The sequence below is a fragment of the Telopea speciosissima genome, chromosome 5 (genome assembly GCF_018873765.1).
Source record: "Telopea speciosissima isolate NSW1024214 ecotype Mountain lineage chromosome 5, Tspe_v1, whole genome shotgun sequence".
Taxonomy (NCBI): Eukaryota; Viridiplantae; Streptophyta; class Magnoliopsida; order Proteales; family Proteaceae; genus Telopea; species Telopea speciosissima.
The window spans coordinates 63,099,958-63,125,436 of NC_057920.1; the positions used below are offsets into that span (position 1 = coordinate 63,099,958).

At 38.7% G+C, this 25,479-nt stretch overlaps 1 protein-coding gene across 1 annotated transcript; it reads right to left on the reverse strand.

The window, feature by feature from the left end:
* Positions 1-16,397: 16,397 nt before the first annotated feature.
* On the reverse strand, positions 16,398-25,206 carry LOC122661244 (3-oxoacyl-[acyl-carrier-protein] synthase I, chloroplastic-like). Its single transcript, XM_043856588.1, has 7 exons — positions 24,660-25,206; positions 22,689-23,120; positions 21,852-22,025; positions 17,298-17,411; positions 17,066-17,167; positions 16,847-16,913; positions 16,398-16,726 (listed from the first exon to the last, which is right to left on the reverse strand). The coding sequence occupies exons 1-7, from the start codon at positions 25,140-25,142 to the stop codon at positions 16,659-16,661; spliced, it is 1,440 nt and encodes a 479-aa protein (XP_043712523.1). The 5' UTR covers positions 25,143-25,206; the 3' UTR covers positions 16,398-16,658.
* Between the last annotated feature and the right edge of the window lie 273 nt (positions 25,207-25,479).

A 25,479-nucleotide genomic window follows, 5' to 3' on the forward strand; every position in this document is an offset into this window, starting at 1 on the left:
CGCCAAGGCACCTCCCCCAGAAAACCCGTGTCACCAAAATCAAAATCTGGATGCACCATACCTATTTGTTTTGTTGCCTCTGATATATTAGTGTATTAGAAGAGCACAAACAGAGAGAGAAAGAGAAGAAGAAGAAGAAGAAATCAAGAAATCAAGAAATATATAGAGAGATGCAGCAGGAGGGTGGAGGAAGAGGGAGAGTTGAGCAAATGGGTCGTCTGCAACAGCAAGATTAATGGAGGGTGAAGCCATCAACAGGTGAAAATCATCAACAACAACCACCACAGCAGCCACAGAAATGTCCTCGTTGTGAATCTCTGAATACCAAATTTTGTTATTACAACAATTTGGCATTTGTCTTAGAACCCAAAGCCAATGGTGGGGGGCAGTGGTGGTGGGTATGTAAAAGAAGATGATTTGGGGAAGATGAGGGCATTTTGGGGTTTTTAGGAACAAGTATTTAGGGGTAAAATAGTCTTTTCAAATTAGGTTAGGGTAATACATAAATGAGGGCCATTACGTCTTTTCATTTATAAAAATAAAACAAAGGGTAAAATGGTCATTTTCAAATAGTTTAGGACAACAAATAAGTGAGGGTAATTAAGTCTTTTCAGATTTAAGAAAATGGAGCAAAGGGTAAAATGGTCAAAATTTTGGCATCTAACGGTGGTATTTAACGGATTGGACCTATCTGGCATTTGGGGTGTAAAGCAGGGGTGGTGTGTGGAATATTGAAGGATGGTACGTGGAATATTGAGCCGCTTAGGGGGGGTACGCGGAATATAGAGTGTAGCCTATGCCAGCACTCCCACGTGTCTATCTCTCTCCTCCATTAAAAAGGGGACAGAGCTGTCTTTTCATATGGGGAGGGGAGAATAGACTCATGGGAGTGCTGGCGTAGGCCACACTCTGGAACAGAGTTCTGTTTTCCATAATTAAAACAAATAAAATAGGAAAAATTTTTTTTGGGGGGTGGGGTAGGCCGCGTAGGCCACACCCAGACACAATGTGGGATGAACTTACGGATTGAGCTCCTCTCCAGGAAGCCCAACACGCTCAGGGAGCATCCAACCGTTGGGATGTGCCACACACATCCCTAGGCATGTATTGAGATGTGTGCGGCACAACCCAACCCTTGTATGCCCCTTAGGCATGCCCTGGGCTGAGCTCCTTGGAGAGGAGCCGGATCCTGAAATTACCGCCCCGCAACCCATAAAAGATAGAAATTTCCCCTCCAGATGCCAACGTGTGCTCTCATTGGCTGCCGCGTGTATGAAAGACTCTCTCAATAAATAATAGCAAAAAAACTCAGTTCGGGAGTGTGGCCTACACTAGCACTCCCATGAGTCTATTTCTCTCCTTCCATATGAAAAGACACTTCTGCCCCCTTGTTTTGAGGAGGAGAGAGATAGAGACATGGGAGTGATGGTGTAGGCCCTACACCAACATTCTCCGGTAGAAAACTGTTTCCTTAAAATAATATATAAAATAAAGAAGGGGTTTATTGATAGGTGGAAATAAAAAAGATAAGGTATTTTCAATCCTTCATCAAATAGGGAGAGAGATATTTGATCTGGTGCTTTAGAGTTTAGACTATGACATCAGTTATCTATAGTTGGCATACCAGAAAACTTTTCTCCTGTAAAATAAATGAATCGTCTTTCAAAATTGTCATGCATGCACAATACTCACCTTTGTGTCCATCTCTCTCATGCTCACATGAAATGACCTTGTTGTCCTCTTATGTATGATACCATTTGGTCATCTTCTTTTGCCGTTTGCTAAGAAACCCTCTCTGGGTGATATTAATTAAAAATCATTTTTTTGATAATTAATTAAAAACCATTAATATACTCAATTATACGATTCTTATTTGAGAAAAAGAACGCTACCTATTACCTCGTCGCGTGGCCAGTGTAACTCCTGTACCTAGACATAGAACCACCCTACCCCCATAGAAAGTATCACCCCGTCCTCATAGAAAGGCAAAAATCTCACCCAGATCAATGCTTGCCCACACGCTACCATTGCTCAGCGCGCACATGCTCTAGAGGCCCAGGCAACGTTCTGTCACCCTTTTTATTTTATCATTTCTTGGGTATCCAGATTTGGACATATTAAAATGTAAGTAAAACCATCATAATTTTAGCATAAACTTGCGCTTTTATGTGAGATAGTCTTGAACTCTTGATAACGATATTAGTTCTTAAAAGTTCTAAAACTTTAAAAATGCAACCAAAGCACGTGCTATGGGCCCTCGGCTGCTTCATGTTAAATGAGAATGGATCGTTTGGATGGATTGTGATTGATCATCTTTTTCCCTTCTCTCTATTATTGTTGGTGTTGGTGAGGCTTTAGCCTTGAAGCTTGGTCTCAATAAGGTTAAGGCTGCTGGGATTTGTAGTGTGACTACTCCAACTCTCAAGGACTAATTCGGGGGCACCTTCAATTCCTCTAATAAGGGGAGTGGACCCTACCTTGGGCAGTGTTTTTGAGTAGGGGATAGGGTGGTTCTTTCCGCTCTTATGTGAGGAATAAGAGGAATTAGAGGGGACAGCGAATTGAAGAGGATAACGATTCAGGTAACAACTAGGAGGCTTGAACTCGAGAGCTCTTGGTGAGCGTGGGCTTTCCAGGGTATCTAATTTTTATTGTACAATCCGTTTTGCACCAATGTGGATGAATAAATTTTGTCCATGGGCAGGTTCGCACCCAAAAAAAAAAAATAATAAAAAATTGTTATGCTAGTCCAATCTCTCTCTCTCTCTCTCATATATGTAGGAAGAATTTATTGACAGCCACTTTCTTTATTATGCCATGTGGAATGATGCTATGATAATTAAGATTGTTGGATAGAAAGTGTATGATGTGTTTGGATTAAACATATATCAAATTTAAGAATCTAAATTTACTTTAAGGAATTGAGTTTCCTGTCCAGCTGCGTAGCATACCTTAGTGTCTTCCTTTGTCAATCTTTCTCCTCCCATAATAAGAGACAAATATGTCATTTCATAAGAGGGAAAGAGATCCACATTACTATACATATATTGGCCATGATTCATGTCACAATGGTTTCTAAAATGTCATTTGTCATAAAATTATAATACTGGCAAACATGAGTAAGTCCATGTGATAGAGTGCCTCACACTTATCTTATTGGTTAAATTTCATCTTTAAACACATAAGGAAATTATGTTAAAATTAAGTTTAAAGTGCCAATAAAAGAAAAAATGCCAATATATTCTTTTATGGTCAAATGACATATTTATAATTTGTGAAGCCTTTTAACCCCTTCCCATGCTCATATTTGAACGAAATTGATGGATGAAATGGGAAGGATATTCCCTTTTGGGGATGAAAAAATCACTACATTTACAATGTTCAAAGCATAGTTGAAAAATTAGGTTTTGCTTGGGGCAAGTTGCCCGAGTCGAGTCAAAATTTGAGAAAACCTAATCAAGAGTCGTGTAGACTAGGTCAAGGTAAGAAATGACGAGACTAGATCATAAATCGTCCAAGCCAAATAAGACTCAGTATGTTTATCCGAGTCATGACAAATTCAATGAGTATAGTAATTTTTTTAAAAACCATAAAGTCGGTTCACTTAGAATCTAAGTTGAGTAAAATAGTAAATCTATATTCTAAAACAGTAAGAAACCCTCAACTCTTCGACTCCCTTCTCTTGTTCAATGGTATAAACTCAAAATGCATTGATATGTGATTTCTTATTTTATTTGGTTTTTCCCATATTTTTTTCTGTATTTTTCTGATTTTTTTTACCAATTTATTATACATATTTATTGTATTAAAAAAAATAAAAACGTGATTCACCTTGACCGGGTTTGACAAGGCCATGTCACCAAGTTTTTCTAAAAGACGAGTCGAGTCAGAATGCCTGGTTTTCCAACTCTGTTCAAAGTTGAAAATATTTCTAGTCTTAAACAAAACTGACTAATAAGACATTTTTTTGATTGGCAATCTGAACGTGGAATCTTTAGGATGGGTGCACCTTGTTCTGTGACGTAGAAGAATGATGTCCCAAAATCTATTGTTTGGTAATTAGCGAATGATGTGCTTTGGCCACACAAAAAATTTCAGACCCAAATTGAATCACCACACCCTCTTAGACATGTCTATGCACCCTCGTGGTAGTCTTTAATTAAATGCTTTGTTTCACCACTAGCACATTATCTTTAGTTTGAATAGGGGATGACCTTAGGTCTATTTGTCTGCAAAATTTCAGCAATAAACCTAAATTGAATCACCATACCCTCTCACCGAGTCCAGAATAGATTCTTCTGCTTCACATTAAGCAACATAGAAGGTCTATGTCTTGATAAGATAAGCCTGTCAAAGTTCTAGGGTTTACCCAAACCAAAAAAAAGGTTTTAGGGCTTAGCTTAATTAATGCCACTAAAGCTGTTCTTAGAACCAATTAATGTCTTAGTGCTTAATCAATGCCACCATAGCTGTTGCTATTAAGTTTCAATAGTCATTTAAGAACCCAATTAAAGGACTATAAGATGTCCAATGAGGCTGACAGCAAAAGTTCAAAATGTAAGAAACTGAGCTCATAAATCTAAACCAACTTTATGGGTGGTGGTCTGTTTGACAATTGGATGTTGGATAGTTGGATTTAATATTTTCCCTGTCATTTATAAATTCATAAAATGTACTCTATTTCATCAACCTAAACCAACCACATTTAAACTTCTCACCTAATCAATTTAAGGAGAGAGAGAGAGAATAAGGAAAAAATAAAATTCTTGAAGTTCTAAGGTGAAGGCTAAAAAGGTAAAATTGAAAATCTAGTTTCCTTTGATAGATTAGAATTGAAAATTTGTTCTTAAATACACAGTTTACCCGACCGTGTATGAAAACTTTTCCCAATAATTTTTATCGAAAGGTTTTATACATAGTCGTGTATAAACATGGTCAATACTTCAGTCGTTGGATAAGAATATTCAATTCTCATGAATGCGCTACCTGACAGATGAAGTGTTGACCGCATTTCATACACGACCAAGTATGAAAACTGTTCCCAAACCAAGGAAACTTTAGTATTAGTCAATCAAAATCTTTATACATATGAAATCAGATATAATTTTTAAAAAGTGGGATAGACTCTAATTTTCACAGTTTTATATACAAGTAGATTCCATGTTGATACTTCAAAATCCTGTTAAGCTACCCAACTAGAATTGATCTGGTTGAAATATAAAAATTTGACGATGTATTAAAAAACTCTTGGTTCCAGCATGGCCTGTCTATGAAAGATTACCTGTATAACCCAAATATTCGTCACATGCCAATTTAGGAACCCAAATTATGGGGTCTAATTGTCCACATATCAAATTTCAACTTCAAAGTGGCAAAATAGAGCTTTGGAAGGCCTTGTCTATTGTGTGTGTGACAAACTAGCCACATTACATGCAGTGGCTTCAGCATCTCTGTGGGGTTGAAGCTGCTAGTTGTACACACCCCTTTGCTCAATAAATTTCCCATTTACCAAAAAAAAAGTGGCCCTTGTGCTCCCCCACATGAAATACTCTTTCAATAAAATAATAGCAAAAAGAACTCAGTTCGGGAATGTGACCTACACTAGCACTCCTATGTATTTTTCTCCTTTCATATGAAAAGACACTTCTGCCCCCTTATTTTGAGGAGGAGAGAGAGAGACACATGAGAGTGATGGCGTAGGCCCTACGCCAACTTTCTCTGGTAGAAAACTATTTCTTTAAAATAATAAATAAAATAAAGAAGGGGTTCATTGGTGGGTGGAAAACAAAAAGAGAAGGTATATATTTTTTATCCTTCATCAAATAGGGAGAGAGATATTTGATCTTGTGCTTTAGAGTTTAGATTACGACATTGGTTATCTATAGTTGGCATACCTGAAAACTTTTGTCCTGTAAAATAAATGAATTGTCTTTCAAAATTGTCATGCATGCACGATACTCACCTTTGTCACTTTGTGTCCATCTCTTTCATGCTCACATGAAATGACCTTGTTGTCCTCTTATGTATGACACCATTTCGTCATCTTCTTTTGCCATTTGATAAGAAACCCTCTCTCCCTCATATTAATTAAAAACCATTTTTTTGATAATTAATTAAAAACCATTAATATACTCAAATATATGATTTTTATTTGGAAAAAAGAACGCTACCTACTCCCTCATCGCGTGGCCAGTGTAGCTCCTATACCTAGACACAGAACTGCCCTACCGCAATAGAAAGTATCGCCTGCCCTCATAGAAAAGCAAAAATCTCATCCTGATCGATGCTTACCCACACACTACCATTGACCAGTGTGCACATGCTCTAGAGGCCCAGGCAGCATTCTGTCATCCTTTTTATTTTATCATTTTTTGGGTATCCAGATTTGGACATATTAAAAGATAAGTAAGATCATCATAATTTTAGTATAGACTTGCGCTTTAATGTGACCCATCCTTAAAGGTCTATTTTTTGGCAACACAGATCTTCTACGGCGTGCTACTCTATCCTGCCTGTGCTGCGCAGACACAGAGCCGCGCGCAATAATCGCCTTACCTTCGCCTCGGGCAGACGCTCGGATAAGACGCTATCTGCGGATACGCGGATAGGTAAGGCGGTCAATGCACGCCACCTTGTGTCTGCACAGCATGGCCGGATGGGCAGCCTACGCTGTAGAAGATCTGGACTTTTGCTATATGTTAGCAAAAAATAATGAAAAGATATGCAAGATGTTCTTTTAGCCTTGATAACGATATCAGTTTGTCAAAGTTCTAAAGCTTAAAAAATGCAACCAAGGCACGTGCTATGGGCCTCAGCTGTTTCATGTTAAATGAGAATGGATCACTTTGGATGGATTGCGACTCATTATCTTTTTCTCTCCTCTCTAATAGTGTTGGTGAGGCTTTAGTCTTGAAGCTTTGTCTCAATAAGACTAAAACTGCTGGGATTTTGCAGTGTGAATACTCCGATTCCCAAGCACTTATTCGCTTACTTGTGAAGTTATGAGCGGCTCTACTCATCTACCAACAGACGTCTTCACTGTTCTTCATGACATATTTGTTGAGCTGAAAATCTTACTAACGGGATTGCAAAATGGTCTCTTTCTTATCCTAGATTTGGGATTCCTCTTGTCCGGATTTTTTTTTTGGTAAATACCTTACTCTTCGCGCAAGCGCGCACGTGGGGGAAGGGAGTGGGAAAAGGTAACAACTAGGAAGTTTGAACCCAAGACCTCCTGATGAGCATACGTTTTCCGGGGTAGCTAATTTCTATTGTACAATCTGTTTTGCACTAGTGTGGATGAATAATTTTTGCCACCACACCCCCCCCCCCTCCCAAAAAAAAAAAAAAAATGCAACTAAGTTCTTTTATGGTCAAATTGGCATCTTATACTGGCAAACATGAGTTAAGTCCAGAGTGCCTCACACTTATATTGGTTTCATCTTTAAATACAAGAGGAAATTATGTTAAAATTTAGTTCAAAGTGCAAATAAAATAAAAAATGTCATTAAATTCTGTTATGGTCAAATGGCATCTTTATAATTTGTGGATCCTTTTAACCCTTTCCCATGCTTATATTGAATGAAATTTGATGGATGAAATGGGCATGAGATCATCCATCACATGGACCCACTTGCATTCATTGAAATTATGATGCATGGAAATAAATTGTGACTTTGTTAGATGGGGCATATCATGTGAAAGCATTTCTTTCTTTATTTATTAACACAAGGAAAGAAACTATATATATATACAGCAAAAAGGTGACAACATAGTTCATAAAGTCATGAAGTAAGAAAGTGAGCTTATAAATCTAATCCAATTTAAGGAGCCAGTTTGGTGGCCTGTCTGAAGACTCTGGACATGATATATTGATTGGTTGCACCTAATTTTTATGCCATGCATATGATACATCAACTATTAGGGTTGAACCCCACCCTCCTTTTTCTCCTCTAACAACACAAGCAAGACTATTCATCAAGAACCTGACAAAGAATTACAACCAAAAGAAGTACCTCTAAAGTGCTATATAGAAGTTCCTTTGGGGAAGGATATTTGATCAATTCCCTTTTGGGGATGAAAAAAACATTACATTCACAATGTTCAAAATTGAAAATATGTCTAGTCTTAAACTAAACTGACTAATAAGAAATCCTAAACATAATATTTCAAACATGAGGTATTTTAATATAGTTTGTTTTTAAACGTTGGGTACCTCATGTTGTAATATTTTATGTGCTTTGGTCACACATAAAATTTCAGACCCAAATTGAATCACCACACCCTTTCATACATGTCCATGCACCCTTGTGGTCGTCTTTAAATGCTTTGTTTCACCACTAGCACATTATCTTTAGTTTGAAATTTGTAGTTTGAATAGGAAGACGATCTTAGGTCTATTTGTCTACAAAATTTCAGCAAACCCAAATTGAACCACCATACCCTCTCATACATGTCCATGCACCCGTGTGGTAATCTTGAATTTTTAAATGTTTTGTTTCACCACTAACATATTTATCTTTAGGTTGAAACTTGTCGTGTGAATAGAGGACCTTAGGTCTATCGCCTTATCTAAGTTTCCAAGCTATAGAACTTGGTGATTGTTCAAAGATTCCATGTTTCAAAGCATCATCCAAGGATAACAAACTTTTTTGGGGGTCAAATTCTCCAATCTCTACTTCTTTGTTTAAAGTCACCAGTTTCCATAAAGGTATGGGCTCAACAGAATAGATTCTTCTGATTCACATTGAACAACATAGAGGGTCTATGTCTTGATAAGATAAGCCTGTCAAAGTTCTAGGGCTTTACCCCAAAAAAAAAAAAAATTTTAGGGCTTAATTAATGCCACTAAAGCTGTTCTTAGAACCAATTAATGTCTTAGTGCTTAATCAATGCCACCAAAGCTGTTGCTATTAGGTTTCAATAGTCATTTAAGAACCCAATTAAAGGAATATAAGATGTCCAATGAGGCTGACAGCAAAAGTTCATAACGTAAGAAACTGAGCTCATAAATCTAAACCAACTTTATGGGTGGTGGTCTGTTTGACAATGGGATGTTGGATAGTTGGATTTAATAATTTTTCTGTAGCAGATTAAGTCATTTATAAATTCATAAAATGTACTCTATTTCATCAACCTAAACCAAGAACATGTTAACTCCTCACCTAATCAATTTAAGGAGAGAGAGAGAGAGAGAGTTAAAATTTTTGAAGTTCTAAGGTGAAGGCTAAAATGGTAAAATTGAAAATCTAGTTTCCTTTGATAGATTGGAATTGAAAATTTGTTCATAAGTAACTTTTGTCGAAAGGTTTTATACATAGTCGTGTATAAACACGGTCAACACTTCAGTCGTTGGATAGGAATATTCAATTCTCATGCATGCGCTATTTGACAGATAAAGTGTTGGCCGCATTTCATACCCGACCAAGTATGAAAACTGTTCCCAAACCAAGAGAAACTTTAGTATTAGTCAATCAAAATCCTTATACATATGAAATCAGAAATAATTTTTAAAAAGTGGGATAGACTCTAATTTTCACAGTTTTATATACAAGTACATGTTGAAGTTTTGGTGTCTTGACTTCTGATGATGGACTGCTATGTGGAGCCTCTGGGGGTTGCGTGATTCACTCGTTGGACTTGTTTTGGACTATCGCGGGGTACGGTGCCACCCCCGGGGAAAATTTTTAAGGACTATATGGGTATTTCGGTAAAAATTTTTTGTATAGGGTTTCGCTATAAATCTGTAGCGAGAGTTCTTTCTCTGTATTTGCAAATCTGAGAGAGGTGTGAGGAACGAGCGACTGTAATTGTTGGGATATCCACGCATAAGGCAAAAAAGAATAGTCCCACATCGAATATAAAAGGGGTTGTGGGTGGGTTAATAGGTACTTGGGCACCCTCCTTAACGGCTAGCTTTTGAGGATGAGACCCAAGTTCCTAACAAGTGATATCAGAGCCGGGGCGTGAAAATTCCCGTTTGGCCGAGGATTCTTGGGGTTTAATCTCAAGCTCCACGTCAGCTCCCGCGTGGAGGGGGAGATTGGGATTTCAGGCTCCACGTTTGCCATCCGCGTGGATGGGGAGATTGTTGGATATCCACGCATAAGGCAAAAAAGAATAGTCCCACATCGGATATAAAAGGGGATGTGGGTGGGTTAATAGGTACTTTGGCACCCTCTCCTTAACGGCTAGCTTTTGAGAATGAGATCCAAATTCCTAACAGTAACTCTATTCTCCATTGATAGTGAAACAGATCTCATGTCACCGTGGACGTAGGCAATTTTGCCGAACCACGTAAATCCTTGTGCGCATTGTGTGATTGTATTTGTGATTCCCATTCTTCTCTGCATCGTTTTAGGTTTTACAGGACATTCCATGCTGATACTTCAGAATCCTGTTAAGCTAACCAACTAGAATTGGTCATGCGGAAATATAAAAATTTGACGATCTATTAAAAAACTCTTGGTTCTAGCATGGCCTGTCTATGAAAGATTACCTATATGACCAAAATATTCACCACATGCCAATTTAGGAACCCAAATTATGGGGTCTAATTGTCCACATAGAAAATTTCAACTTCAAAGTGGCAAAATAGAGCTTTGAAAAACTCTAGTGTTGGGAAAGAGTATAGTAATGGCCAAAGTGATAGTAGGCATGCATGGACATACATGGCAATGCACACCAATAAATAGGGTATTTAATCGAATTAAACTTTAAAATTTGACATATGGGTAATCCAGACTTCTCTCTATCCAACAATCGGAATAACCATATCATCTGTCCACATAACACATAACACAATAGGAAAGGGCCACACAAGGAGCCCTTCCTACTTGGGTCACGCAAAAGCCTTTTTACCTTAAAATATAAATTTATATAAAAAAAAAATAGAAAAGAACGAGAAACAGGAAGTTTTTTGTTTTTTTGTTTTTTGATGAAAGTGTAATCATACAAACCACACACCAATCCCAAAAGGTTAACCGACTTTTAGGACCGTGGAATGGCAGATATAAACAACACACACCACACTTACACACCCGATGTGGGACTAAACCCAGGTGTGTGGGTCTTGGTTGTAGGGGGAAAATTAGAAGGAGGTCACGTTCAACGTGTACTATTGTTGTTCTTTCTGTGGTTGATGGGGATGGAGGTAATAAAGGTTGTGAACTTTTAGGCTGCGTTTGCTATACATTCTCAGAATGCATTCTAGGTCAAAAATGTATAATGAGATGCTAAATACCAAACATAGCCTAGTTCATATTCAGCCTCTCATTTCTAGTCAACTACTTACATCTTACAAAAGTCTCCTATTATACGGTCTGAAATTACTACTATCAATACTATGTGGACACGTACACAAAGAAATAGCTACATGAGCCAACCTAACTATTTCTTGTAATGGTGATTCTAAAGTTGTATATATTTTTTTTTTGGGGAAAAAAATATCTACTTGGTGATGTTTTCTACTCCCTCTCACAGGGCATTGTGAAATGATGTCTCTACCTCCTGGGTAGATATCCATGCGTGCTCCCCCATTGACCCAGATGCTTATGTATAGACCATGCGATCAAATAGAGATCTCTTGCCCTTTTTTTTTTTTTTTTTTGTTTTACAATTTTTACAAAATAAACTTTACAATCTCATCACTATGGATCACGATTAAATCAGAAGATATTAGACATAAATTGGAAATTTTGAATGATTTCATGCAGTAGTACAGACTACAGAGTTGGTGTGGCTTTGTGCTTAAGTGGTCTTAACATTTCTCTGTTTTGACTTCTGAGGCTATAATGTCTTCTGAAGTCTTTAGAACAATATTGTACAAGCTAATGGCGTACCCAGTGAACGAAGCTCCCAACACTACGGGGTCTGGGGAGGGTCATAATGTACGCAATCTTACCCCTGCTATTAGACTCGAACCCGTTATCACTTGGTCACAATGGAGCAACCTTTACCATTGCATCAAGGCCTGCCCTCAACAATATTGTCTGAGCTAATAACTCAAAAAATATATATTGAGTTTCCCTTCTCCCAAAGTGAAGAGAATCCCTTTACTGTCAATTAGAGTTATAATTGAGCTGAAATTCTTCCCTATCTTATCTTGGTGATAGGGAGGTATATTTATAATATATTTAACGTAACAACAATTTGAATTTTACAATCGTTGTGTACATTCAAAAGACTTTGAGTTGTATCAAACTCTTTAGCTTCACGGTTGGATAACTTCCACCAAACTAGGAGATCTCCCACGGTCTACTGACTCATTCAAACTGGAGTTCGAATTTGAATTGTTGTTATCCATATCTATATCCATATCCATTACACTCCCCCTCAAGCGAAACGGTCAGGTGCACACCGTGAGCTTGTCACTTAACAACCGGAAACGTGGACCAGGTAGTCCCTTTGTGAGCACATCAGCTATTTGATCTTGACTTGGCTAAAACCGGATACAGAGCTTATTAGCAGCCACCTGTTCACGCACAAAATGATAATCTATTTCAATATGTTTTGTGCGTGCATAAAATAATGGGTTGGCTACTAAGTAAGTGGCTCCTATATTGTCCAGTATAGGAACGGTGAGAAGGAGCCGATGCCTAGATCACGTAACAACTGTTGAAGCCACATTAATTCTACCGCTGCATTTGCTACTGCTTTATATTCGGCCTCCGTGGAGGAGCGGGCTACCGAATGTTACTTCTTGGAGCTCCACGATATTAAACTGTGTCCAAGATAGACACAGTACCCCTTGTCGACCGTCGATCATGGGGGCTACCTGCCCAATCAGCATCACTAAATGCAACCAATTGGAGGGTGGTTGAAGGCCTAATTTGAATTCCAAGACCAACAGTGTCTTTCAAGTAGCGAAGTATGCGCTTCACTGCAGTCCAATGATCAACGGTTGGGCTGTGCATGAATTGGCAGACCTTGTTTACTGCAAATGCTATGTCTGGTCTTGTCAGTGTTAAAATACTGGAGTGCCCAACAGTGCTCCTGTATAATGTGGCATCATCAAATGGTGATCCAGCGGTTGGTGTAAGAGGCTGAGTTGATGTTGGAGTGGGCATCGGTTTTGTGCTGTCCATTTGTGCCTTTTTGAGGAGATCCAAGGTGTACTTGGACTGAGAGAGATGTAGACCTCCCGGTGTGCACAGTACCTCAACCCCTAAAAAATAATTTAAGGACCCTAAGTCCTTAATTGCAACTTCTTCTCCAAGGGTCTTGATTAACTGTTGTACCATGATAGCGCTTGTTCCAGTTACTACTATGTCATCGACATACACCAAGAGATATATAATGTCCTTCTGCCAAGTGCGGACGAATAGGGTTGTGTCAGCTACTGAAGGCTTGAAGCCAAGATGTACTAGAAACTGGCCCAACCGGTGTGACCAAGCAAGTGGGGCCTGCTTTAAACCATACAGGGCCCACTTTAGGTGGCAAACGTGGGTAGGATGAGCTGGATCGACAAACCCCTATGGTTGGGTCATGAACACTTCCTCTTCCAATGCACCATTGAGAAATGCATTTTGAATGTCTAACTGGCACAAGACCCATCCTTTGGAAACTGCAACAGTCAACACAGTCCTAATAGTTGCAGGCTTGACAACAGCACTGAAGGTGTCAAAGTAGTCTATGCCCTCTCTTTGGTGAAACCCTTTTGCGACTAAGCACGCCTTATACCGATTGATCGACCCATCTGAATTTCGTCTGACCCTGTAGACCCATTTATTTCCTACCAAGTTCATCGATGGCTTGAATGGAACCAACTGCCACGTTCCATTTTTGAGTAAGGCATTTAGTTCCTCACTCATTGCTTTCCTCCATTTTAGATCTTTGCTTGCAATGGTGTAAGAGGTAGGCTCATCATCAGGAGATGCTAATGCCGACACTAAGGCTGTGGGAATAGGGTGTTTAGTTGCCATGAGGTTCCGCTTCTCTACTGGTTTTGTAACACCAGACCGAAGCCGTGTTACCATGGGATGAGAGCTAGACATGTTGCTGGGGCTGGACCACGGCTGGTTGGGCTGGTTCGGGTGTACTGGTATTGGACGGACTAGGGGAAGGAGTGCTTTGGGTAGGTGTGGCGCTATTTGGGCTTGGTGGGTTTTGGGTTAATTGGTGAGCAGGTGCAAGTTAGTCTTATGGACTATTTGAATGTGAAGGTTGAGGTAATGAAGTGGTGGGATCTTGACCTTGATCGGTGTTGGGTATTGGAGTGGGTGATGAGTTATTGGCATGGGTTAGGATACTGTCACTAGTGACAATAACGGGGCTGAAATATGTGAGGTGGCACGGTGTTGGTTGGGAACTGGTTTGTCGGCATTAGGAAATAGGCATTCATCAAACGTTACATGCCTTGAAATATAGGTGCGTCCTACTGAAGGGTCAAAGCACTTGTAGCCCTTATGATGACTGCTGTATCCAAGGAATATGCACTGAGTCAATCAGTATTGTAGCTTGTTTTTGTTATAGGGTCTTAACCAGGGGTAACATGTACAGCCAAACGTGCGAAGGAGCTTGTAATCTGGATCACAACCAAATAACACCTTGAATTGACACCGATTTTGTAACACTGGTGTTGGTAGCCGGTTTATCAAGTAAGCAGCTGTTTCAAACGCTGCTGGCCAAAACTATAAGGGTACAGAAGCCCTTGCCATTAGGGATAAGCCTGTCTCCACAATGTGGCGATGCTTGTGCTCTGCTCTTCTATTCTGTTCAGATGTATGAGGACATGAGTATTGATGGATTACTCCTTTTGAAGCTATGAATGACTGGATTGCCGTAATGAAAGTAAGATACTTCGTCACACTGAGAGCAAGGTCTGAATTGCTTCCCTGATTTCTCCTTCGTTTTTTTAATGGTTTAAATCTCTTTCTTCCAATGTGTTTGGTACCCATTACACAATTTTTTATTTGCTGAACTGGGTTGGTTTTGTTTTCTTCATTTGATTGCATGTTTGTGATGGGTTGGATAAATCCCCTGCTCTGTTGAAAGCGAGATTACATCAACTAGCTTCCAAGCTTCATAGATTGAGAAAGTCTTCTTTGCTGAAGAGAACAATTGACCAGCTGGACTGATTGACTGAATGATCAACCACCTCACCAGTCGACACTCAATCCATGCATCTCATACTCATCTCTGTAGTTTTTCTTTTCTAACCCCCTTCCTTTTAATGTGATTCGGGAGGGTGTTGGCATATTTAACTCTATAGAATTGGCTATATTTTTTACTCCGAGTTTCCTCCCTGGTGAATCTGGTCTTGAACAAAATTGAAGGGGGTGGGCAGTGGGTTGTGCAGAGGCAGGTGGAGGTGGAGGTGGGGGTGGGGGTTGTGGAGGTGTTTTGCAGAGAGGGGGTTGCGGTAGGGGAAGAAGGTGGGGGTGGAGGCGGGTTGGGAGGGGGGTAAAGTGGGGCAGCCTATTAGGAGTGATGGGTTACCTGGATAGGGGTAATTTGGGCATTTAAAAACATTTAGTGAGAAGGAGAGGTGGAACTTTGCTTTTCTGGGAGAATCAAAGAAGTTCAGCGTAGGTGACTTTAAATATAAGATGAGTGATAGTAATTGCCCGAAAAATTATTCTTCTAGCATAGTGGGACGGATCTGACTCCTCTACTTTCGCCTGCCCAGTATTGCCGTGCACCCCCAGACACAAACGCAGGGAAAAGTACTGCCTTACCCCTGTTTGGGCAAAACGCTCGGACAAGGGTAAGGCGGTACATTCTGCCTTGCTTGTGTGTGGGGGTACACACGACAGTAGGGGCAGGTGGAAGTTGAGGAGTCTGATTGGGGACGGATCCGCCTAGAAAAATGCATTTATAGACCATTTGCTATGGCCATCAGATGTAACTTAGCGGTCTACTTTATGTGTATCTTTTTCATCTTCTAGTTATGTGTTTATTCTCAATCCATTACAATGTTTACCAAATTCCAGAATTCTTCGAAATTGACAAAGAATAAAGGCTACTGAAGAACAAGGAGAAAATGGCAAGAATAGATGTACCCTATTTTTGGAATTACTTGTAAATTTGATGGTTAGAACACCCAATTCTTCATTTAAGATGAGATGAAGAGATGATGCTGCAATAGTTTGTGATTGCTCTCCTGGACTATTGGTCTAGATATAAATAATTAACTACTAAAATTTCCTTTATCCTATCCTGCACAGCCCAGATAGGAAAGCTTTGTAAAGTCTTTTATTTGCCACATCGCAGATCAGGTGGGGCTCAAATTTTGTGTGGGGATTTGGGGGGGGGGGGAGCCGTTGTTTCTGACTCACATGTTAAGAATCAGTTTCCTATGGTTCAGTACTTCAGTTACATGGCAAAATATAGCTATAAAAATCCTCTAGGGAATAGAAAATTTTGCAAAATGGGAAAAAAAGACAAATGGACACCTGAAAATACAGGGAAAAATTCCAATATGTGGAGAGATCTCTTAAATCCCTCAGAAGTTCTAATACAAAAATGGCAAGCAGGTTCTAGAGTCAGAGTTCCATTACAGACTTATAGAACTGCATTGTAAGAAAAGAAACCCTACTCAAATAACATTGTGTAGGAATACAGAAACAAGCAATGAAGAAAAATAACATCTAAGAATCCAATAAAGGAATTAGAAGTGAGAAAGATTATCCTTTGAAAAATTTCTAAACATGGACTGGTCAAGGCCTGAATGCGGAAAAAGCCACAACAGAGTTGTGTCCTCCAAAGCCGAAAGAATTTGAAATGGCTGCAATTAGAAGTGAAAAAATAAAATAAGTATTTTCTTATGATTCAAAAGAAAAGGTTCACTTTCAGCTTATGATTCTGCTTCAAACCAAATGTTAAAAGGCAAGTTCCAGTAACTCACCAACATTTACTTCATGTTGCTTCTTTACATTTGGAACTGTATCAAACTCAACAGAAGGTTCTGGATTCTGCAAATATAGAAGGAAGATTTTGAGTACTTACTCAAAAATCCAGCTCATAAGAAGGAACTGATAGCACATTAAAATGAAAATATTCAACAGCTTTCTTTAACTGTAATGTTCTCTATCCTTTGCTTTCAAATTCAATAAATAATACGTACAAACTGGTTTATTGTGGGATGCAGCCATCCAGTAGTTATGGCTTTTACTGCAGCAACGGCTTCCAGGCCTCCAGCAGCACCAAGGCAATGCCCTATCATAGACTGTTGATGACCAAAAGGAATGAATCATCAGTCAAAGAGAAAAAGATACAAAAGGAATATAATATCAAAAGAATAACACCTTGAAGAGGAAGCATAGTTCCAAGATACAAGAGAGAGAGAGAGAGATTACCTTGGTGGCATTCATTTTGATCTCTGAAGTGTCCTTGAATACCTTTTTTATGGCATTCACCTCAGCCAGGTCACCAGCAAGTGTGGAAGTTGCATGTGCATTTATGTAATTAACCTGAATATAGGATATACAGTGTGATTTGCTTATTTGGACGAACTCAATTCCCCTAGACTATAAAAGCCAATTCGAGAAATAAGACAGGTTCCAGATGTAAATAAATAAATAAATAAACAATACCATACCTTTATGGGTAACAACGCATTAGAACTAAACAGTCAGAAGGCCATTGCAACAAATTTGAAATATATTCACAATTCCAGGACACTTAAAAGATTGGAAAGTCATAATCAAATGAACAACTCAGAGCTCCAAGGGAAGGTAGGAATTTCAAATTTGATCTTTCTATAAATCATAGTTCCAAGGGAACGCTTTTTTTTTTGGGACCTAGGCGTTCCACCACCTTATTGTATAAAACGTCTTGGCATTTTTTTATTATTACATAAGATTACATACCTTTCTAATGTTTTGATTGGGTTTGTGTAATACAGAATGATGCATGGGATCATGCCTTTGTATTAAAAAACAGGAGGAAAAACAAAAAAAACAAAAGAAAGAAAGAAAGAAAGGGAGAAGACGATTTCATCATGGGACGAAGGAACCAAAGTCGGAACCCTTCTCTACTACTTGATTCCTTGGTCAGTTGGTTGATTTACCTAAATTGTTTAGCTTTAATATAATGGTGAAAATTATAAACAAAGGGATAAGGAAGAAAAGATAAAAAAAAAAAAAGAGTACAGCTGGTGGGTGATACTTATCCAAATGTGCCCAAGTGTCTTTTTCCAACCGGCAGTCTCAAGAATGTATCCGCCTGTCATGTGACTTCTTGTCTCCTCCGCTCCATTACCCTTACGATTCGTGTGTGTTTTAACAAAAACAATTATATATATTCTGGGTGAACTTGTTTGTCCTTACATTACAGATTTACAGTACACCAAAGGGACTTTAGGGTGGGCAGTTGTGTCCATGAAACCTGCCACATGGTTTATGTCCCTTTGGTTTTGAGAAGTGGGAACGAAACTGTATCCATGTATTAAAACAGTTCATGCACGCTTAGGTCGCCTATGCTCCGCCTTATCGCTTAAGCACTTAGGAATGCCCTCCAACACCTTGAGTCGCCTAGCGCTTAAACTACGCTATAAATATCATATGCATGAAATTCTGTCCAATCCTTCTATCAAACAGAACATTGATTGTGGGACTTGGATAGAGAAGAAATTCCTTCATCAAACAACTGGTCATGTAATGAAAATTTTTCCAAAAGTGAGTATAACCATTTCTTCTCTTCATGTAGAAACTTTGAAGCTATAACTTGATTTTATGACTGGAATAGGTACAGATCTCTTAGACCAAACCAGATTGTATCTGACTATAATAGACTGAATTTGATCAATTCATGGTTGGATTTTGATCAATTTGGATTCACATATCTGAAACTGATAGAAACATGATAGGACAACACATATCCCACAACTTTGTGATTTTAAGTCACTAGACTAAACCTTACAGGATAAATTTTAATTATTCTTTGGTTTCCATAAAGTTTAAGACAACTCCAAGGTTAGCAAGATAAAGGTTTCAACTGAACCAATTTTACAAATTATCTGGCGTCGAATTTAATGGTTTGAACAGGACAGCACGAGAATTGAAAGTATTTAGTCATTTGAAGGAATACAAAGATTTGGAAGATCAATATATTGGAGATCTATTAAAGATTAATGGAATGAGGAACAAACAGTGGTCCCTGAAAAACAAGAAAGGCGCTTAGAAGGTTTTGAGAACAGATTCAGATGAAAAATGAAGCCTGTGTATCTTAAACCAAAGCGAGAGAATCAAAAGACTAAAAGAGAAAGTATCTAAGCCATTTACCTATATCGCCAAGCCAAAATCAAGTGGTAGAAGATATGATTCATTCCAAAATACATAACAGAGTACCATACATAAATACTTCATCTTCAAATCATAAATACTCTCAAGTGTAACATCTTGAAGAAGCTTCTTCATAAAGAGTCTTACCTGCTCTATCAAATCTATGATCTTCCTCCATCTTAAGGCCCGAATGCCCGAAAAAGTCCAAACACATTTATCAGGTTCATTATATTAAATAAAGAATCCTCCACTAAATAAATTAATCCAGTAAACACCCTACCAGCCTACTCTTTACCAGAATAACCTTTAGCCCAGTAATGTTCTAAAAACATTTGACGTGACCTTTCATTTTTCTCACAAACGTTACATCAGCCTTACAGAAAACCTTGTGACACAAGTAAACTGAGTTATGGCACCTCTACTTCATCTTTCCCCCAAGGAAACCTTGAATGACATTCCTTTCAACAGCCTAACTACAAACTCTACTCAACTAGCAGTGAAAAAAAACGAGAGGTAAAAGGGCCCCCCTGTGTGGTCCCTTTTCTAGCCTAAAAAAACCACGAGCAATTTTGATAACTGAATACTACACAAATCTAACACACCCGTAAATCAATGTTCTCCAAGTCTCCCAAAATTCATTTGCTAACAGTCCAAACACATTATCATAGGTTTTCTCAATGTCAATCTCACACAATAAGCCCCGTCTTACCATAGCATTTCAATCCTCCACAGCTGTTTGGTGACATTGAGGGTACCAAGGCACTGTTGGTCAGTACAGAATGGGTGCTGTTGAGAATAAAGTTGATAGCATTAAGCTGTGTGTTACAGGACAAGCATCCACCAACCAAGTGGCAATGAATCTCTTACATTGTACAAAACTATAGACAGAGTGGCTAGTAAACCTATTATTTCCCTAAGCAATAACTTAGGGCAACCAGGTAGAATGAGGAAATTGACAGCAAATTAGCAGTCACTGCTATCACTTAAAGGAGTGCTGCCCTAGTGGAGGAAGGATCTCCATACCTTCCGCTCTTAAACCAGTCTATATTGGGCGGTAGAAAGCCATTCCTATATGAGGTAACTTCGAGGCTTTCAAAGAAAGAGCTTCCTCACGCACAATATGTGCACTCTGGACATATTTGAGGTAGTGGGCAGGGAAAAGAGTATCACTATCAAGCTAGATGTTTATCTTGAACTTCTGAGTATAACCCCAAATGAAGCCTATCAGTATTCCTTCTTTGAATACACAATTTGGACTCTCCATAGATTCTTTAAATGGCAAGTCCTATCAGAAAGAGTGGATTATATGGCATGCAGTTGCCAAGATGGCGGGTGCAGCAAATACTGTGGTGGAAATGACATCTTGAACCAATCAGAAAAATAGATTATATGCTGTTTGTAAGTTGTAAGAGAAGAATATTTTAAAGGACATATTTCTACTATTAGAATACAAAATGCACCAGATACATACAAGGGGCATTGGTGCAACGAAGCATGAAGCCGTGAACCTCAAGTACATCCATGTGAGCTGAGTTTGAGAGGAAGAGGAAATTTTCATTTCTTAGCATAAAAACCAAGGAGTAAAACCTTCATTCTCCGCTGGTCTTTCCTGTTCATAGATTTATTCCTTTGACAATGCTATCCATATTGCCATCCAGATTGAAGAGGACATGAAGATATCAGTGGGTAACTGTCTTCCATGCAATGATTTCTCAAAGAAAGATTAAGCTATTCATTGAAGCTTTCTCACAGAAAACATGGAGTTAGTTTTTCAAGCAAGCTCAAAGTGGTGTTTCTTCAAGTGCACGAGGAAGCACTGAATTGATTTCCAATGGTATCAGATTTCATGTGCTTGAAGTGTAAAGGATATAGCTATTATTCATCTCAATACCCTGGTTGACAGGTCATATTGGTCTAACTAGTAGTTAAAAAACCTGAACGTGATTCGACAGATGTTGAACTTGTTCACCCAATTGATCTACAGCTATGGAATCACGCTGAGTGAAAATGCAGTGAAACAGCTATTGCTTATGAAAAAAAAGGAAGAGTCTAGGTTTTCACTTGATTCTTGTTCTCTGGAAGATTTTTGCTCCAATGAATTAAGACAGTATTGAATTCAGAGTTAAAACGGAATGAGATAAAGTTATTGCTAAGAAGGTCTAAGTTAAAACGGAATGAGATAAAGTTATTGCTAAGAAGGTCTAAGTTAAAACGGAATGAGATAAAGTTATGACTAAGAAGGTCTAATAGGGAGATGTCTTTGAAGGGATTTTCTGTACAATGTTGTCTGGCTGCTTGAACCTTGTATTTCAATGGGTGCTCTCGCATACTCCAAGGCATCAGATCTCTTAACTTGTTCTTGCGTTTATTAATATTCTTCCTACCAAACCAAAGGGAGAAAGTTCTGGGCATTTATTATTAAGACTGACTCTTCTATATTGCAGCTCCAATTGTATATTAGGGGTAAAAGTAATAACGAAAAGGATCTATGAATTTGAGAACCTCAAATATATCCAAATGTAAGCACAAGTACATTTTTAAGGAAAACAAGAAAATAAACATGAAAAGAAGCTCAAAACATGATATACCCTGATTGTCAACAGTAACAAAGCCAACAAAAGAATATACCTCCTCTGGTGACACGCCAGCATCCTCGAGGCATGCCTTAATGCAAGATGAAACACCAAGTCCATCAGCTCGGGGGTCAGTCATATGATAAGCATCACAATTAACTGCACCTCCCAAGTACTCAGCAATGATTGGTGCATCACGTTTCATTGCATGTTCTAAGCTCTCCATTACCTATCAAGACAATCACAAAACATTTAAAAGCAACAAGATTGCATATTTATGAAAATATAAGGGATACCTTATTGCATAAAAGGTAACATTGTGTCAAAAAGAACTTAGGCAAGGCATTATATTAAATATTAGAAAAAAAAGAAAAATATAATCTGCAGTGTTTCTTTTAACAATAATGAATTAGATCGAACCAATGCTTTTACTAATTTTCAGAGGAGGTAAATCAGAACCAAAAGGTGAAAAAACTAACATCATATACCATCCAAGAAAAAGCTGCAAAATAAAATTTCTAGAAAGGCAGTTTTGGTCCTCAGGAACTCTGCAATCAATGCAGTGAACATGTAATCATTCCTAGTAATTAGGCGACTTCATTTCTCCACCAGAAAAAGAATGACATCAAGCCTAAATGCTAAAACCATGTGACCATAACAGAACTCAGTATGAAGATGGAACTAGCCTACAGTCTAGCTGGCCAGCCTTAAAAGTGACTCAATAAGGGGAAATGCTTTCTATTAGGAAATCTTCAAATAAATGCTCATCCCTCTGTACATCCATTATTAATGGAAACAACACATGCACTATGATGAACATGAACCAACCGAAAAAGTGAAAAACAGATCATAAAATAACAGTTCAATATATGGAAAAGCCTGAAAAACATACCAACACTCCAGCACCTTCACCCATCACAAAACCATCTCGATCTTTATCCCATGGCCTTGAAGCAGTTTTTGGGTCATCATTTCTCTGTGACAAAGCTCTACATGCAACAAAACCCCCCAGGCCAATGGGCACCATTGGAGCTTCAGCTCCTCCAACCAGCATCAAATCAGCTTCACCCCGTCGGATATGGTTGGCAGCAGCATTGAAGCAATAATTGGAGGTAGCACAGGCAGTTGAAATCGAATAGTTTGGACCCATTAAACCAAGGTCAATTGCAAGCAAGGCTGAGCCCATGTTTGTTATAGTATATGGAATGAAAAATGGAGATATTTTCCTGTAACCTTTCTCTATGAGATTTTGAACACTATCAGAAAATATTGATAGACCACCCATGCCTGATCCTACAAGCACACCGGCTCGTTCCATGTCAATCTGCAAACAGAATAAAATGAGAACAATAGTGAGAAAAGATAGGTAGTTCAGTGGAGGATCAGAAAAGAGAGAAAGGCATATCTCTTAAAACCCAGTATGGATGACATGTTTTATAGAAATTAAAACTTTTCACCTTGGAAAAACTAATGACACTCACGTCCAGCCACATGGCAAGATATGGGTGGGGTAATGTGATAGAGGACCCCATGCCGAGATCATTGGTAAAATTTCATCCGAAAATGATCAGAGAAAGTCATTCAAAATTACAAGAGGTGTTGTTTTGTGTTTTTATACTTCTTGCCCACTTGGGGCAATTTCTTTATCTTATGAAACTTTGGGTTGAACTGTGAACCACTCTTCTCACTCATTTTCAACGGACACTTTACCAGTGAGAGAGGTGCTGGGTCCTTTATCACAAGAACCCACCATGTCCCATCACATCGCAGGTTGTGAAGTACTAAATATCACTAGCAATGTGATGTTTAGAAAACTTTCATTTTATCTGTAAAAATTCAAAACACAAGAATGCTACTATATTTGAAATAATGAACCTAATTCAGTTTACAGACTACTTTAAAAAATTGCTAAAATTGATAACACATCAAGAAAGAATAATTTTAATTTCCAACCTCTAAAGCCTACTAGAAGTATTATATATAAAAAAAAAAAAAAGAAGAACCATGAAAACTAATCCCTAATTCTGTTCCATTAGATTTCTATTAAAGAAACGACTTCTTCAGCAACTCAAGAACTGCTGTACAGACAGATCAATGACACTGGTTGGTGGCCTAAACAAATTCTGTTTGTTCACAGATTTGGTGATCTGCTAGAATACTGAATGGCGGACTTGCCTAGGCTTCTGTGTAACACCTAGAAGCATACCAGCAGAAGTATGGAATTCCATTGTCATTGTGCCCTAAGGCTCTTTTTTGAATTTGGGAAATTGTTCAAACTGATTGGGGGTTTCAGTTGTAGTATCTATAACCAGCCTAGTCAGAGTCATGGCTTTTGTAGCTCTTACATGAAACGACTAATTGTCAAAGCAACTGCAATAGTGGACGTAGTCTTAGTTTGCCCAACATAATTAGTGTATTCACATGGCAATAGAGCAAAAAAGGTTTTAAATTTTCAAAACCAACGGTAAAGATGCTATGGTACTTAAGTCCATATTCGGAAGCATGTGTATAAATCTTGACATTCAACAATTTATACATATGTATAGATTGCCCAAAAGAAAACCAGATCTAAATCACTCGCTATTTTGCAAAAATCAAGCAGTTAGTACTATGAATCACATAGAAATTGAGAGAGCTACAAGTATCGTGATTCACACATAAATTGAGAGCTGGAAGCCCGCCAATTCAAAACATGATTCATAGTTTCATACTCAAATGCACAATCATAATAACACATTCTTGGATCCAATACAAATCAATTCCTCTACCGCTCTTGCAGTACATGCCAATTGAGGAAATCGCATGATGTTGAAACTTGAAACCAAACAAGTAATAAGCATAACAAACTCGGGGAAGCTCATACCTTCTTAGAGAGTCCCTCACGGCCGAGGGCAGCATTCTCAAGGGCTTTCTTGCCAGCAACAATACAGTACCTAAGATAATCATCAAGTCGACGATCGTTCTTACCATCAATGTAACCTTCAGAGCTAAACCCACGAATCTGGCCACCAAATCGAGTGGGGAACTTTGAGGCATCAAACCGATCGATAAGATCAATGCCACTCTCACCAGCGAGAAGGCGATCATAGAAGACATCAACGTTGTTTCCGAAAACAGAGGCAACTCCCATACCCGTGATGACCACTCTCTTCTTCGGGTCCGTTTCTCTCTTTGCAACAGAGGAAGCCTTTGGAGCTGAAGCAGAGATGGGTTTCATCCATGTTTGTTTCTGCTTCTTGGAACCAGCTCTGCCTGAGGTAGAGAGCTGAGGGGATTGTTTACGGAGGGGTTCTAAGGAGGAGACGCGAAGGGCTGCACCAGCTGGGGACGATTGAAGGGTCTGCATTTTTTTTTTCTGGTTCGGCCGCCGGGAACCGTTGATGCGAGAGGATGTGGTGGTGGCGCAGTTGATTTCATGTTTAAATGCAATCAGGATCGATACACTCGATGCAAAAACCATTGACTATGAATTCCAATCCAACGGTGAATAGTTGTCATACAATTTACGTGGGGTTTGAACGAGATCAGCATGATGGCAACTTGCTAACATGGCGGCCAAGTGCCAACTATTAAATTTAGAATGGTAAATGTTTGTGTGCTTCGCAGTCTATGAAAGAAAAATGATGATTGGATACTTTTTCAACATGTGAAAAAGTGATGTGATAATTCCGATTGTTGGATAT

Excerpts from the sequence above, each read along its gene's own strand:
- LOC122661244 (XM_043856588.1), bottom strand. The coding sequence starts at position 25,142 with ATGCAGACCCTTCAATCGTCCCCAGCTGGTGCAGCCCTTCGCGTCTCC. Across the intron at positions 17,168-17,297 it reads TCAAAATGAATGCCACCAAG|TCTATGATAGGGCATTGCCT; the intron begins GTAATCTCTCTC and ends GGTCATCAACAG. Across the intron at positions 16,727-16,846 it reads GCAACATGAAGTAAATGTTG|CCATTTCAAATTCTTTCGGC; the intron begins GTGAGTTACTGG and ends TTCTAATTGCAG.